Source organism: Rosa rugosa, chromosome 7, assembly GCF_958449725.1.
Source record: "Rosa rugosa chromosome 7, drRosRugo1.1, whole genome shotgun sequence".
Classification (NCBI taxonomy): domain Eukaryota; kingdom Viridiplantae; phylum Streptophyta; class Magnoliopsida; order Rosales; family Rosaceae; genus Rosa; species Rosa rugosa.
In genome coordinates, this window is record NC_084826.1 from 19,977,380 (window position 1) to 19,991,457 (window position 14,078).

Sequence of the window (14,078 nt, forward strand, 5' to 3'; positions counted from 1 at the left end):
TCTCCATTCCATCGAGCAAAACACCCAGTCCGCCTCCAGCTGAAAATCACACTCTCTCACTCTCATCCCTCAGTCCCGCTCTCAGCCCAGCCCTCAGCCCGCTCTCAGACCACGAACCCGTCTCTCTCAGCCCCGTCCTCAGCCCGCTCTCAGACCACGAACCCGTCTCTCTCGATCAGCCCCGCCCTCAGCCCTCCCTTAGTCCCGCTCTCAGTCCCGCCCTCAGCCCGCTCTCAGACCACGAACCGTCTCTACTAAGCAGTTTGAAGGCAGATCCTCTCAAACTTAACCTCCATCAACAACAGCTTCATGGTCTGGAACCCGCCGGAGTTCGTCAGGGATTGTATGGATGATGGGGAAACCATGAGAAAAGAGAAGAAAAATTAGTGTGAATCCTGAAATCCTGTTCGATATCATGTCCCAGTAGGTTGTTAAGAGATTTCAGGCAAATAGGCTTGAAGTGCGAAGTGTTGGATGTGTTTTTTTTTTGGGTTGCCCAAGCTCGATCTGCTCCGACTCATTCACCCAGCTCCCTCTGAACTTTAGGTACTCAACTTTGTTTGATTTTACTCTCTGGGTATTGCTGAATAGCCATTTGTGTGATTAAAGTCTGAAGCTTTTGATAAACTTTAGAAGAAGGATTGAAACTTTGGTTGCTGTCATTCAAATTTTGCATATTTTTTAGTTATATGCTTAGCTTTTGATAAACCCATTTGATATATTAAAGAAAGAATGAAATTTTGGCTGCTGTATCATTCACATTTACAGTTCTGTTTTATAACAGTAGGTGTAATTAGCCTTTTTAGCCTATTGATGAAGTTGATTCCATCTGAAGCAGATCTTACCCCCACCCCACCCCACCCTTTTTTTTTTTTTTTTTTCCAGATTTTGCATATTTATTACGGACCATTTAGTTCTAGCATTTGGTTGGGCTTAATTGTTTACAGTTGAGATTGGTTGGGAGTTTATGGATCCCTAAGTAGTAGTAACAGTTTTTAAAAAGGGTTTATTTGGCTTTATCAAATTGAAGGAACTTTTGTGGTTTCTCTTTATGTGCATAGTGGGGTAAGAAAAAGAAGAGGAGAGATTGAAGATTTTGGTCGACTTTTGGAGGAAGGTTTGGGTTTGTCTTCGAAGAGGTTGCTGGGTTTTCGAAGAGTTGTGTGTTTAATTTGGGTATATCTTTGGTAACATGAAAGAAGATGTCAAAATTGTTTGAACTTTAAACATTTAGTATTGAAAAAGATAAAATTTGAAAGGAAGCTATTTCTGCAATTTTGGTTTTAGTTTTGAGTTTAGGATCATTTTCTGGACTTTGCCCTCAAACTAAATCTGTGAATTTCAACTGGTGAGTTTTCTCTCCAAACTATTTTGCCCCTTTGATTAGTAAAAATATATTCTCTATTACTTCTCCACTTTCTTCACATTAAAAATATGTGATCATGTATCTAACTTTGTTAGTTTTCATTGAAAGTAAATTGTATTCCTCCAGTTAGGTGGATATTGATAAAAATATGACATATAAGCATTTCAATGATTTCATGTTGTGTTAAATTCTGGGATAAAGAATTCTGGATCACTGGAACTTCATGTGCCACTATAGCTTGCAGACATGCTTAGCAACTGAGTCTATTTTATCACTGGTCAAAATGGGGTTTCAGATGCCAAAATCAAAGTATAAAACTTTAGAGCAGAATTACATATCAGAGTTGCCAGAGCTGCGCATCGACAAGCGAAACTCATAAAGAGCTTCAGGGTCATTTCCTCATATCTTTAAGATCGTAGTTATATTAGGATTGAAGAACAGCAGACTTGATGAAAACCTATCTATGCTGACATTCCAATTTAATAGAGTTTGTCTGTCATTAATTAAGAGTTTATTGGTCTACATTTGTCACTGTATTATAGATGATGAATAAAAATTCGAATAATGATACTATATTTGTTTTTGTGTCACCAGTTCTTGTCTGAAGATCAGCTCTTGTCTGTCACCAGTTTGGATGCCGTGGTGTTTATGCGCATTTTCATCTTCAGGTTAGTGATGGATGGACTAGTAGTGTTAAAGGGTATATTGGATTTGAGTTTGATTTTTGAAGTTGGGTTTTTTTGTTTGTGCAGTTTGAAGGTGTTTGGGTTTGGTGGGATTATTGGGGTTTTTGTTCTTCTGCCAATAAATTTTCTGGGGACCCAGCTGGAGGTGGATTTTTTCGATTTGCCCAACAAGTCTTTGGACTCGTTTAGTATTTCGAATGTGGATGATGGCTCAAACTGGTATGTATGTGGTTCTTATGGGAGGGTGGTTGAAAATTGTGGGAAATACTGAGATGAAATTGTAATGTTAAACACTAGGTGTTGTAGTTTTTGATAGTTGCATTAGCTACACTGGGTTGAGGGTCATTTATAACATCTATCATATTTCCACACGTTGTTTCCCAGTTTCCATTCTATTGCTTTCAATTCTATCAAATTTATGGCATTTATAAGCCGTATAAGTCGGTGTGTCCTTCGGTTAAGTTAGAGTTGGTTGATTAATGAGAGGTGAGGGCAGCTTGATCTTAGGTTGAGATTTGGGTTTAGGTCTGTGGTGAATATTCTAATTCCCCTTGGCAGATTATGATAGCTAATATAAATAGGATCTGTTCCTCCGTGTTTGGCACCTGACTTAGAGTTTTCACTTACCTATTGTGTCTGAACATTCATAGACTCGGAGGATATTGAATTACCTGCTTGCAGATTAGTTTAATCTTTACTTCAGCGTGTTCCTCTTAATGGAGTTGTGGCCAGATATTTCCAAGTTCATTTATGTTTATCATATTTATGGTAGGCATATGGTAAAACCTATTATGAGGAGACCCTGACTGTTAATTTTGGTTTCAAAGGTTATGGGTTCATTTTTGTGCAGAGGTTATGGGTTCATTTTTGTGCAGCATATATTTTCAGTGCAGTCGTCTGCTATCTTCTTTACAATGTAAGTTAGATTTTGTTTCTTTTCTATGCCTTTGTTTCATCAGATTTTGGTGGTTCATTTAGAACAATAGAATCAACAGTATTCAACTTAATTACTATGCAGGAGTACAGTTATATCTCATCAAGAAGAATTGCTCACTTCTATTCATCCAAACCTCAGCCTAATCAGTTCACAGTATTGGTTCGTGCAGCTGCAGTGAAACCGTTGAAAAATTCTTTACAGAATATTACTCTTATACTTATCTTTCACACTCGTTGGTTCGTCGAACTAGCAAACTCCAACGTCTCACTGTAAGCCTCAGCATGATAATTTCATAGTTATTTTTGAAGGCTTGGTTATTTTTGTAATTTCTATGTTTGTTGTTAGTTTCTCTCTTATATTATCACCTCAATTTGGTGCTTGCCTACCTAAATTTACTTTTAATGTGCCGACAGAGGAGAAAAAGCTAGTTCTTGTTTCAGATGCTTTGGTCTCCTATTCTTCTCAATACCCATTATTGATTCTTGAATTCTCGACCTGTTGCTGTTCTGGGTTCTTGATCGGATTCGGTTCCAAACAGAAATCGCTTTCTGGGTATTAAAGATTTATGCTTTATAGTTTGTTAACCTCTAAATTTGGGCTAATCTTATGATTGCTTGTGTGCTCTTTGTTGGGTGTCATTTCTATATGATTGTTCTTGTTCTGGGTTTATGTCTGTCGTTATCTTGTGTTGTTTTTGGGTTCAGATTTCATTTTTTGATTTGTTTTCTATTGCTTAGTATAGTTGGATTACCAAGTTTTGATTGTTTCTGATATGGGTTGATCGCTAAGGATTTTATCATGATTTGCTTAGATTTCTTGCGTTTACACTAACATATACGATTGATTTTGACGTCTACAGAGGCCATGAGTTCAAAAACGAGGGTTTTGGTCCTGGCACAGTTATTTTATGTGATCAGGTACTATGATTGCCTACTGATCTTGACCTTCCTAAATATTGACTTTGAAATTTTTGCTTCTTAAAATGCTCTCTTTTTGGCTGGTCAGTTTATCTATTTGTAAATGTACGTGTTTAATAGCTGTAGGTTTTCATTTGTTGGTATGTTCTGTTCTACCATTGTTGGTCTGTGGCATTTCACATTTGTATGATTGGTCCGGTTAAATACTGTGCTCTATATAGAAACAATGAACTATAAAGTAGTAAGAAGATTTAAAAGTGTACATAAGAAGATTTAAATTCCATAAACTTATGCTTTGCTAGTTGATGTTGTAAATAGGACTATCTTAGCAGGTAGAACGGAGTAAATTCTTGTAAGAACTCTAATTTGCATTTGATTAATTGAACGCCTTTATCTCTAATATTTCTACAATCTCTTTACAGCTTTTTAAGATATATAATACTAATATATAATGTATTCACTCATCTCTACATTATTATATGCAGGTTCTTACTGAGGGTAAACAAAAAGATGTACTTAAAGCTGCCGGTGCATTGTTTTCACATATTTGTGAGGTTTAGGCAAGGTTAATGTGCATCACATTTATGGACAAGCTAGTATCGTGGGGGTTAATGTTGGGATAGAATGACTTTGTTGGATATATGGATGAATGTATCGAATCTTTACATAAATAAATGTGTTTTGGGTTGTCATTTGGATCCCATGCATATATGCAGAATGTAGGTCTTTTGAATGTCTCTCGGACCATTCTATTCCAGCTAAAAACTATTGTCCAATAATTGATCATCATAAAATGCCTAACAAAAACTGTTGTATGAGTCATCTAACTATAATACTTTAAGGACTAAAAGAACGAGAAAGCCATTGTCTAGCAAAACAACAGACAATGGTTTTTTTTAGAAATCTATAGTATCAATAATAGATAGACAATGGGATTTGCAAGTACATATTGTCTGATAAAGCCTTCAGACAACAGCAAGCATATAAGCCCCTGTTGTCTGCCACAGCTAGACAACAGTAAGTATATAAGCTGCTGTTGTTCTTCGTGGTATTCAGACAACAGACATGATAGTAGCTGCTGTTGTACTAAACTTTATTAGACAACAGTAAGTTTTTAAGCTGCTGTTGTTCTTCGTAGTATTCAGACAACAGACATGATAGTAGTTGCTGTTGTACTAAACTTTATCAGACGACAGTTTTCTGGTATTGTCTGATTATGTATCAGACGGCATTGAGATAGACAACAGCAATGCCTATAATCAGACGACAGTGAAAAACTGTCGTCTGATTGAAAAATTGGTGTAGTGCGGTAAGTGTGTATGTATAATGCGCATGTATTTTCATTATCATGGCAAAACGGAATTTATATGTTGCATTCTAAAAATAACCATAGCACATTTAATAATAAATAAAACATAGCATATATAAAAATAAATTACATGGCATGCTCATATTTCACAAATATACAACAAAATATATGCTACACATAATAATAGCAATAATATATCATGCGTAAAAAAAAAAAAAAAAATATATATATATATATATATATATATATATATATATATATATATATATATATATAAACAATAGCATAATATAAAGGCATGCTTAGGAATAATTATATAAACGTAAATAAAAATTACAAAACATGCTTAAACATAATTATGTAAAAATCACAAAGCATGCTTGAAAAATTTACAAGAAAAATGTAAACAGTAAAATATATAAATCATGCTTAAAGATAATCACATAAAACATAAATGACAAGGCATGCTTTAAAAGGATCAAAATTATCTAACTAAACATGCTCAAAAGTTCTAATTATAAATAATTAAATATACCGGAGTATGAAATTAAATAAATAAAAGATATCATACTTGGTTTCGAGAAAATAAAACAATCCTAGCACACGAGCGTGATGATGCAGGCGTGCGTAGAGATGTTTTTTTGTTTTTTCTTCAGCAGTGGGCTGGGGCCTTCTTCCTTTTTCCCTTTTTTTTTCTTGCTGGGCCTGCCTTTTTCTTTTCTGGGCTGGGTCACTTTTTTTTTTTTTTCTCTTTTTTTTTCCTTTTCTCATTTTTTTTTCTGAGCCCTCTTCCTCCTTTTTTCCTCTTTCTTTTCCCTTTTTTTTCTTTGCATCTTCTTCTTCTTCTGGGTTTTTTTTTTCGTCTTCTTCTTCCTTCGGTTTGCCGGTGGGTGGCTGGGTACCTTGATATCGATCAAGTTTGCAGTAGCAGCGATGGGATCGCTGGGCGTGCAACAGCGATGGGTGAGGCCGCGTGCTGGTTGATCAATTGCTTGGGTGCGGAGAGCAAATTGCTCTTGGCTGGGTGAGGCCGGTCTGGCCGGCTGGGAGGGGGGGCTTAGGCGTGGCCTGTGGGTTGGAGGCCGGTGGCGCTGGGCTAGAGGCAGCGATGCCGGGAACTGAAGGCAGGGTGCTGCTGTGTGTGGACAATGGTGAGGCCGGTCTGGCCGGCTGGACGGGGAATTTTTTTTTTTTTTTTGGTTTAGGGTGGCGGCACAAATGCCACAAAAGAAGAAAAAGGTTTTTTTCTTCTAGGTTTTGGTTTTTTTTTTTTTTTTTCGACAGGAAGAATAAAGAAACTAGAAAATTAGGGTTTTTTTCTTGACTATTGACTCTGAGCGTGCTGATAACGTGTAAAAGTAAAATAGAATTAGAATTAGTCTACTCATTTCATTTCATAGTCCCTTTATATAGGGATAGAATTACAATGGAAATATTAATTACAATAATGATACTAAATGCTGATTGAGCTGTGATTGTAATTCCTTGATTCCCTCCTCGTCAGTTGCTTTGACGAAGGCATATAATGTGTTTTTCCTTTAATAAAAATCATATAATCGAACAATTTTTATATATATATAAATTAAACCCCTACATTAATAGTAATGAAAAAGAAAAAAAAAAAAAAAAAAGGTGTTCAATTTCAAAATAATATTTCTCTTAGAAGTTGAAAAAATAAAAAAGAACAAAATTTGTAATTAAATTAGTATTCAGTTCCAATAAAAAAAAAGAAACCAATGAAACAAAGGGCAAATACATTAGTATTCAGTTCCAAATTATTCTTTCCATAGAAGCTGGAAAAAGAAGGAACAAAAAACGTTTAATTACAAAGAAACTAATTAAGAAAGAAAAAAGACCAAAAAAGAGGCCACTATGTTTCGAACCTTGGTGTTGCAAACAGCAGCAAAACTTTGTTACCGCTGCACTAGCACAGCCACATTGCAAAATGTAGGGAAAAGAAAAATATATAATTACACAACGTATATATGTAAAATTGAAAGAAAAAAAAAATTGGCGGAGGCCCCCCGGAGAGTGGTGGCCTGAGGCGGCTGCCTCAGGTAGCAGCCCTCAGGGCTGGCCTTGCCCCTACTAACATATTAGGAGATCGATATGGTCTTTGTTCCTGACTTTTTTAAAACAAATCCATTGTTGGTTTTTCTGCACAAGGCACTTCTATATTTTAACTACTCTACTCATTTCACAAAGTGAAACGTAAAACAAATTCATTGCATATAGAAACGTCATGATTTCCCTTTTCATGAACTAATTTCGTAATAGCGCACACACCTCCCATTTTGACATTGGGGCACTCAGCGAGGTGCTTAGAAATTCATCAAAGGCACTTGTTAGAAAAGAAGGGTTGTCTTAATACAAGATCAATGGATAATTGGTTTAATTTGGTTATTTCAGGATCTAACTTTTCTCACATCTCCTGTGATTTGTGAAAGTAGCAACAAATAAACAGAAGAAAACACAATATCTGACGAGGTTTGGCAAATGTGTCTACGTCTGTGGGGTAGCAGTTTCTTTCTTCCACTATATATGCAAAATAAAGGGATTATAAGAAACAATCTCACTATAGCGACTAAACTTCACTAAAGTGGCAAAACTATCTCTCTCTATCTTGGTAGTCTCTCTCTCACCAAGTGCATGCAGCAATTGTCTTTGCTCACAAATGATGGATTCCCCGACTTTCTCAAACTCTCAAATGCTCGAATGAGTTTGGATGCCTTGATCTCGAACTTAGACAAGTTCAGATGCCTTTGTTCTTGTATCTAATGTCTTTATATAGACATTGCTCTTCATGTAATTCAGCATATGCACATACCATGCATGCATAGAAGCAAAGTCATCAAGATTCCTCCTTGTTTCATGCTCAATATTGGCATGCAAAACTACAATTTACACGAACGAACCGAATCTGTCAAACCGGAACCGTTCGTGTACATTGTTGTAATTTGCAGTTTTGGATGCCTTAACGATCACCAAATTGGCTGAAATTTTGCAGAGGTGATCTATACATTAGGACCTAAAAACTGAACGGTTAAGATGTGAAAATGTGATCGGAAAGTGAGAGAAAACGGGAAATCTGTACCGTCCGCATCGTAGCCGGACTGATATATATATATATATATATATATATATATATATATATATATATATATATATTGAGATGGAGGCCTTCCCCAAACTGAGGCCTTAGATGCCTTGGTCAAGGGACGGCTCTTAACATTCAATATTTGCTGCACCACCCTAGTTATACATATAGCTAGCCTTCCTTTACATTTAATGGGTCACCAAAGGAATAGTAGAAATGTGTTCCTCATGTAGTATGTAAAACTACCACACTGATTACTCTCCTCCAAATAAATAGGGACTGACCCATAGATATGTATATGGAATTAATGGCTTGGCGTTGATTCTTTGAGGCACTCGCTGAGGAAGAAACACATTTACACATCAATTGGGGTCCAGACACAAGAACCAAATCTTGATCGGTAATTAAGCCTAGTAAATCCACAATTGCGCAATAGATTCATTTTGTGTGAATCGAATGTAGATAACTAACTAAATACTGAAAGGATAAGGAGCATATTAATTAGCAGGATTCTTCATCTTGCATCTCTCCTTTTTGTTGAACAAATGGAAGGTGACCCCTTAGCTTATAAATAGGTTAACTATTATAGTAAATGAAAACTACGAGATAAATCAGCATGCTTTCACTCTCGAATTAATGTAGAACGGATGACAGCTAGCATTAAAGAGCAGATTTGATATTCGGTGTCAAAATGCTAATTATTATATCTTTTTGAGAATGGAACAGTGCCATTAGTCAAAATCGTTGTTTTGCCACGATGTATGGGCTTTTTTGGGTTTCTGAGGTCGTTCTGGGCTTCAAAACTGCATTTTAGATTTTCTAGTTAGTTTTCGATTTGTTTTGATTTAATTCATGGGCTTATAGTAGGCTTGATTGTTAGTTGTCCTAGGGTTTGTTTTCTAGTATTTAAATGGCTGCAAACTGCTATCTTATTATAAAGATAATACTTAACTAACCAGCTATAGTTAGCCTTGCCAATAACAAGAGGACACGTGTCCATTTAACAATGATAATACTCATATATATTTTATTGCAGTGGAATCTTTTTCACATTCTTGTCAAACACTTATAATTGGTTATTGGACACGTGTCCTCTTGTTATTGGTTATGGTTAGCCTTGGCAAGTATTATCCTTATTATAGATACAACTTGAGAGTTTTCTCATCTATGTGATGGATTCCAGTTCTATTTATTCTAGAGTTTATAGTTTGGAAACTCCGTTACTTCGACTGCATCACAAATATTCATGTTGTGTATTTCCAGAAGCATTACAATTAATACATGCATGGCATACAGCCGTTTAGTTCATGCATCGCGGAAACACAGGTCCAGCCCCAACACCACAATCATATAGAGGATTGCTCTTTCTTGCGGCAATTCAAACGATGAGGAACGTATATATATACACCTCATCCCTCAATCCCTCATCATCATTTCCTCATGATTTTATTTTTATTTTTATTTTGTTGTTGTTGTAAGATTGTTAATCAAACGATGAATTCTAAAATTAAACGGCTCTATATTTTACTCTCACTCTTCATACGTAGAAAGCCAAATCGAAAGCAATTCAGACAGATATAGTGAGGACTAAGGAGCTGCTTTTTACCACTTAATTAATTTCAACCCATTTTGATTAGCTCCCGATCGACATGTTTATTACATCTTAATTTTTCGTCTTTAATTAATTGTTCATAAGATTATCCACTTTGGCAGACATTACTCTATATCCTTATCCGAAATCAGTAGCTAAAAGTCTCCTTGTATTGGCTTGTAGTGCCTTTTAGCAACTGACCTACCAAGAACCACTCAGATTGTCAGTATATAGAATCATATATAGTGACTGGATATTAATGAAGGCTAGCTGAGGCATTGCATTCAATCAGTGTCCAAATCAGGAATATACAACACATCTCTAGGAATGAATCTTCAGTCAGGTCGATACCTCGATTCAGACTGAAGATTCATACATAAAGACATTAACTCTGTTAAGGAGGCTGTCAGGTGGCAATTTTAAAGGGTATTTTCGCCCTTGAACTGTTCCTATTTATCTCTCCCTTGATCTCTTCGTCTTCTTCCTCACAGCTTCTGGGTTTGTCCTCGAATTTTGAGAGAGAAACAAGGACATGGAGAAATAGCTGGATTTCTGGAAATCGAATATCTGTAACCCAAACTTGGGAAAACTGGGAGTTAATTTCTGGTCACTTTGATTTGATTTTGCTGATTGGATGATTATAAAACAGTGTATAGGTATGTGATTGAGTATAGTGGAAAAGTTGGTTTCTTTTGGCAATTGGGTTTGCATATTTTAGAGCAGAGAATATTGACATCAACTATGCTCGTGAGAGAGTTCCAGCTAGAATATTCACCTGCGCTCACCAAGTTTGTAGACGACGCCGTTTCGTCGATCAAAAAAGCCATCGATATAAATCATATAATTCCAGAAGACCTCAAGGTTGGTTTCTATTCCAGCTCTCTGTATTGATTGGTTGCTAGTAACTGTAGCTATTTCGAGTTCAATTTTACTCATTGTTATACGAATTTGATTCTTAATCATAGTTTACTGTGAATTTCGGTTCGGCTATTTACCTTGAGCTCATTGGTGATGCTTGGATTATCAAATGGTCAGGTTACAGCTGTTTAGCTCTGGGATTCGTTAAAGATATTGGTGCAGACAAAGTTGAATTCGATTTCAAGAAGCCGAAATCTGTCAAAATTGGCGGCAGTTATGCTATCGAGTGCCTTGTATAGCTTGAGTTCAATGTGGATCTTTTGTTCAGTTGCCCATGGTATTCAGCTAGTTCTATATTTGTTTGTTTTCGATCGCAATTGGAGTTTAGAATAGGTTTTAGATAACAAGAACAGGTGATTGAGATGCCGAAGTCATGAGTTTTTGCTTGATTGAGGGAGAGAGAGAAAGAAGAACAGTGCAAGGATGAAAATATCCTTGAAAATTTACCACTTGGTAGCCTCCATAATGAAGCTAACGTCTCTAGATACGAATCCTCGATCGGGGTTAAAACTTCATATACCATTCTGATGTTTTTTGAATTTGAGGTACCAAAATTTATAATTAGCAAAACGTTAGGTATTGTACGGATGATTTTTTTTTTTTTTTTCTAATTACAAGAAAATTATGAGGGTATGAGAGAAGATTCAAACTCTTAACACCTTATGTGTGGGTGAATATGTAGTGGTAGAGCTAATAATTCTCCTAATAAAACATTTTTTCTTTCTTTCAATCTTATGAATACACTCTTATTACGCATTAAACCTAGGTTATATATATATATATATATATATACATTCCTGATTTCCTGACTGACTCACATAAATATAGGAGAGTGATAGTGATATCAATATGATAATTGATAACTTATGAACATGATCACCAATTAAGGTGTTAATAGTTGTTTTTTTTTTTTTTTTTTTAAATCAAGCCAAACAATTTTCATTTAACTCAAGGCAGAATGACATGGATACATACCTTCCTTTGTCATCTATGGACAAGTTTAGGACGTGGCATGCTAGCACCATTTATTAGACAATTTGTTTGGGCACCCTAACATAATTGGGCCTCCACAGTGATTTGGGCCACACGACTGATCTGGGCACCTAACCAGATTTGGGCACCCCTCCATCGGCTGCATCACCAATCCCTGCCTTCAACTTCGCTGGCTCCGGGTTCGATCAAGACATTGCACAATCCAAACGAAGTATAAATCCACTTGCTGCCGCAACCACTGAATGGGAGTTTTTCGCCGTCGCTTATGCATATCCGACACCCTTTGCCTCGCCAGCGTGCACAGCTCCGATCGGCACAGCCACCGCACTGGTCATACTTGTAGGTTGGAGTGCAATGACGCCCGTTACTCTAGTATGGGGACCAGAAACTTGTCTCCGCCCGTCACTCAGGGCTTTCAGACCACCTTGATCAACACCACGGTTCTCCAATATGCACTCCTCCAACCCAGATCAGATCCGATTTGAGCCGCGCCCTACACGAGCGAATTGAAAAATCTCATTCTCACACCTATCTAGCTTGGGTGTCATCGGATTAGACCCTCGAAAAATCTCTTCCACATCATCTATTTCACTCCGACGCGAAGCAAACACCATGATGAAACTCTACATGCTCGATTTGGTGGTCGCAGCATAAATCGGCGTTGGAGGGCCATCAATAAATGGCCTAAGAGGGAGGCCGACGCCGGCCGCCATTGATGGAGCGCAGAGCTCCAGAGGCTAGAGTTTGAGGAGAGTAGAGGCATTTTTAACAATTTGTTAGGGTTAAGTGTGATGCCCCAGAATTTCGTTATTATTTTTTGAGAATTTTCTGAAATTTAATTAGTAGTTGTTGGACGATTTCATGGCTCATGGATGGAGCGGAAGTGTTTTTGACGAATAATTACTCGAAACATTTTATTTTCGAAGGGTCAAGGAGTTGACTTTTTATTCGTTGAGTTTCTTCGAAAACTTCCTTCACAAAAGTGGTAGAGAGTGTCAATACGAGTTTGTGGATATGTGGCACGCGTAAATCGGAGTTCATATGAGAAAGTTATGGTCAATGGAAGTTATTTTCATTTTTGGAAATTTTTGTATAAATAAGGAAATTTCCGGATTGGTTTGCATGAAAAACAAAAGTTGCCATTTTTGTCAAATTCCAGAAATTTCCAGAAATTGAACTCTCTCAGTTTTCTGGTTGACTTAACCCAGACCCGAATCGAAGACCCGACTTTTCCGGCGATGGCAGACCACGAAACCGACCCAGATCTCTTCCTCTCCTCATTCTGGTCCTCCATAGGGTGGTCTCTAGCGGCGATTCTTACCCATGGCGTCACAACGAGGTGGCGAAGATTTGTGGCGGCGGACCCGATCGGTTTTCTCGGTTCCGGCTACGGCTGGAGGTCTTGTTGCGCTCATGGAAGCCTCCTCTATCGATCCTTGGTGGTGGTTTTGATCGATTTTAGTGTGGAGTTGCAACTCGAGGTGAACAGTAATTATTGGGCTTGCGGCTGCGATCGATGGCAATCTGGGCCGAGTTGGCTTGAACTCCAGGTATTAAAGTTGCTCCACTTGGTATTATCTCCATTTTAGACGGTTGGATTAAGGTGGTTTTGAGTTTGGTTCGGCGGCACATGCAATGCACGTGCAGCCGTCTGTGGCAGCGCGTCCGGCCATGTTAGGGGCAACTTCTTGTTTCATTTTCGTTTACTCGTTGATATGAGCATTTTGATATATGATATGTAATTTTTGGAGATCGTATGAGAATGCTAAGGTTTTTAGCTGTTTCGAATTGTTCGGTTTTCGATCTGTGAGGATCCGACAGTTCGATCGACTTGTAGTTTTGACATATCGATCGTAGGAGTGTTCCAGAGACTTTGGGTGGTCTCGGAAGGTTTCGCCTCGATTGGCATTACTTTCGGATTTTAGTTCAAATAGGGGATTCGAACTTTAATCACTTTGTGATTCTTGCACTGAATTGAGACCGTATGTGTTTAGGTACTTGACAGAATTGTGTTGAGCGGATTGCGGCGATTTGTGCTTGTCTTAGTTAGCGTGTGAAGACGCAACATGATTCAGAGGTGAGTAAATCTCACAATATTCGTTATAAATAAAGTTACCATATTGTCTTGGAGTTATATATTAATTAGTTTAATTGTGACTATGGTTGGTATTAGTGGCATTTCTGAGTGGATGACTACGTGTGTGTGTGTGTGTGTGTGTGTATATATATATATTTATGTGGAATATATATGTATTGGTGGTTTT

The 14,078-nt window shown here is 37.3% G+C and overlaps 1 protein-coding gene and 1 long non-coding RNA gene across 3 annotated transcripts; both read left to right on the forward strand.

The window, feature by feature from the left end:
* The first annotated feature begins 2,209 nt into the window (after nucleotides 1-2,209).
* Nucleotides 2,210-3,155, forward strand: LOC133723971 (uncharacterized). The gene is made up of 3 exons (XR_009853388.1): nucleotides 2,210-2,271; nucleotides 2,905-2,968; nucleotides 3,071-3,155. It is a non-coding gene; the product is annotated as an uncharacterized LOC133723971 (long non-coding RNA).
* LOC133723970 (uncharacterized) lies at nucleotides 3,155-4,585 on the forward strand. Of its 2 annotated transcripts, none has more exons than XR_009853387.1 (3): nucleotides 3,155-3,258; nucleotides 3,849-3,906; nucleotides 4,392-4,585. XR_009853387.1 is itself a non-coding variant. In XM_062150836.1 (3 exons), exons 1-3 carry the CDS (start codon nucleotides 3,321-3,323, stop codon nucleotides 4,464-4,466), a joined length of 354 nt encoding a protein of 117 aa, XP_062006820.1. In that variant the 5' UTR covers nucleotides 3,298-3,320; the 3' UTR covers nucleotides 4,467-4,585. The 2 variants fall into 2 exon arrangements, 1 of the variants encoding a protein (XP_062006820.1); XM_062150836.1 differs by lacking the exon at nucleotides 3,155-3,258 and adding an exon at nucleotides 3,298-3,541.
* Nucleotides 4,586-14,078: the final 9,493 nt, after the last annotated feature.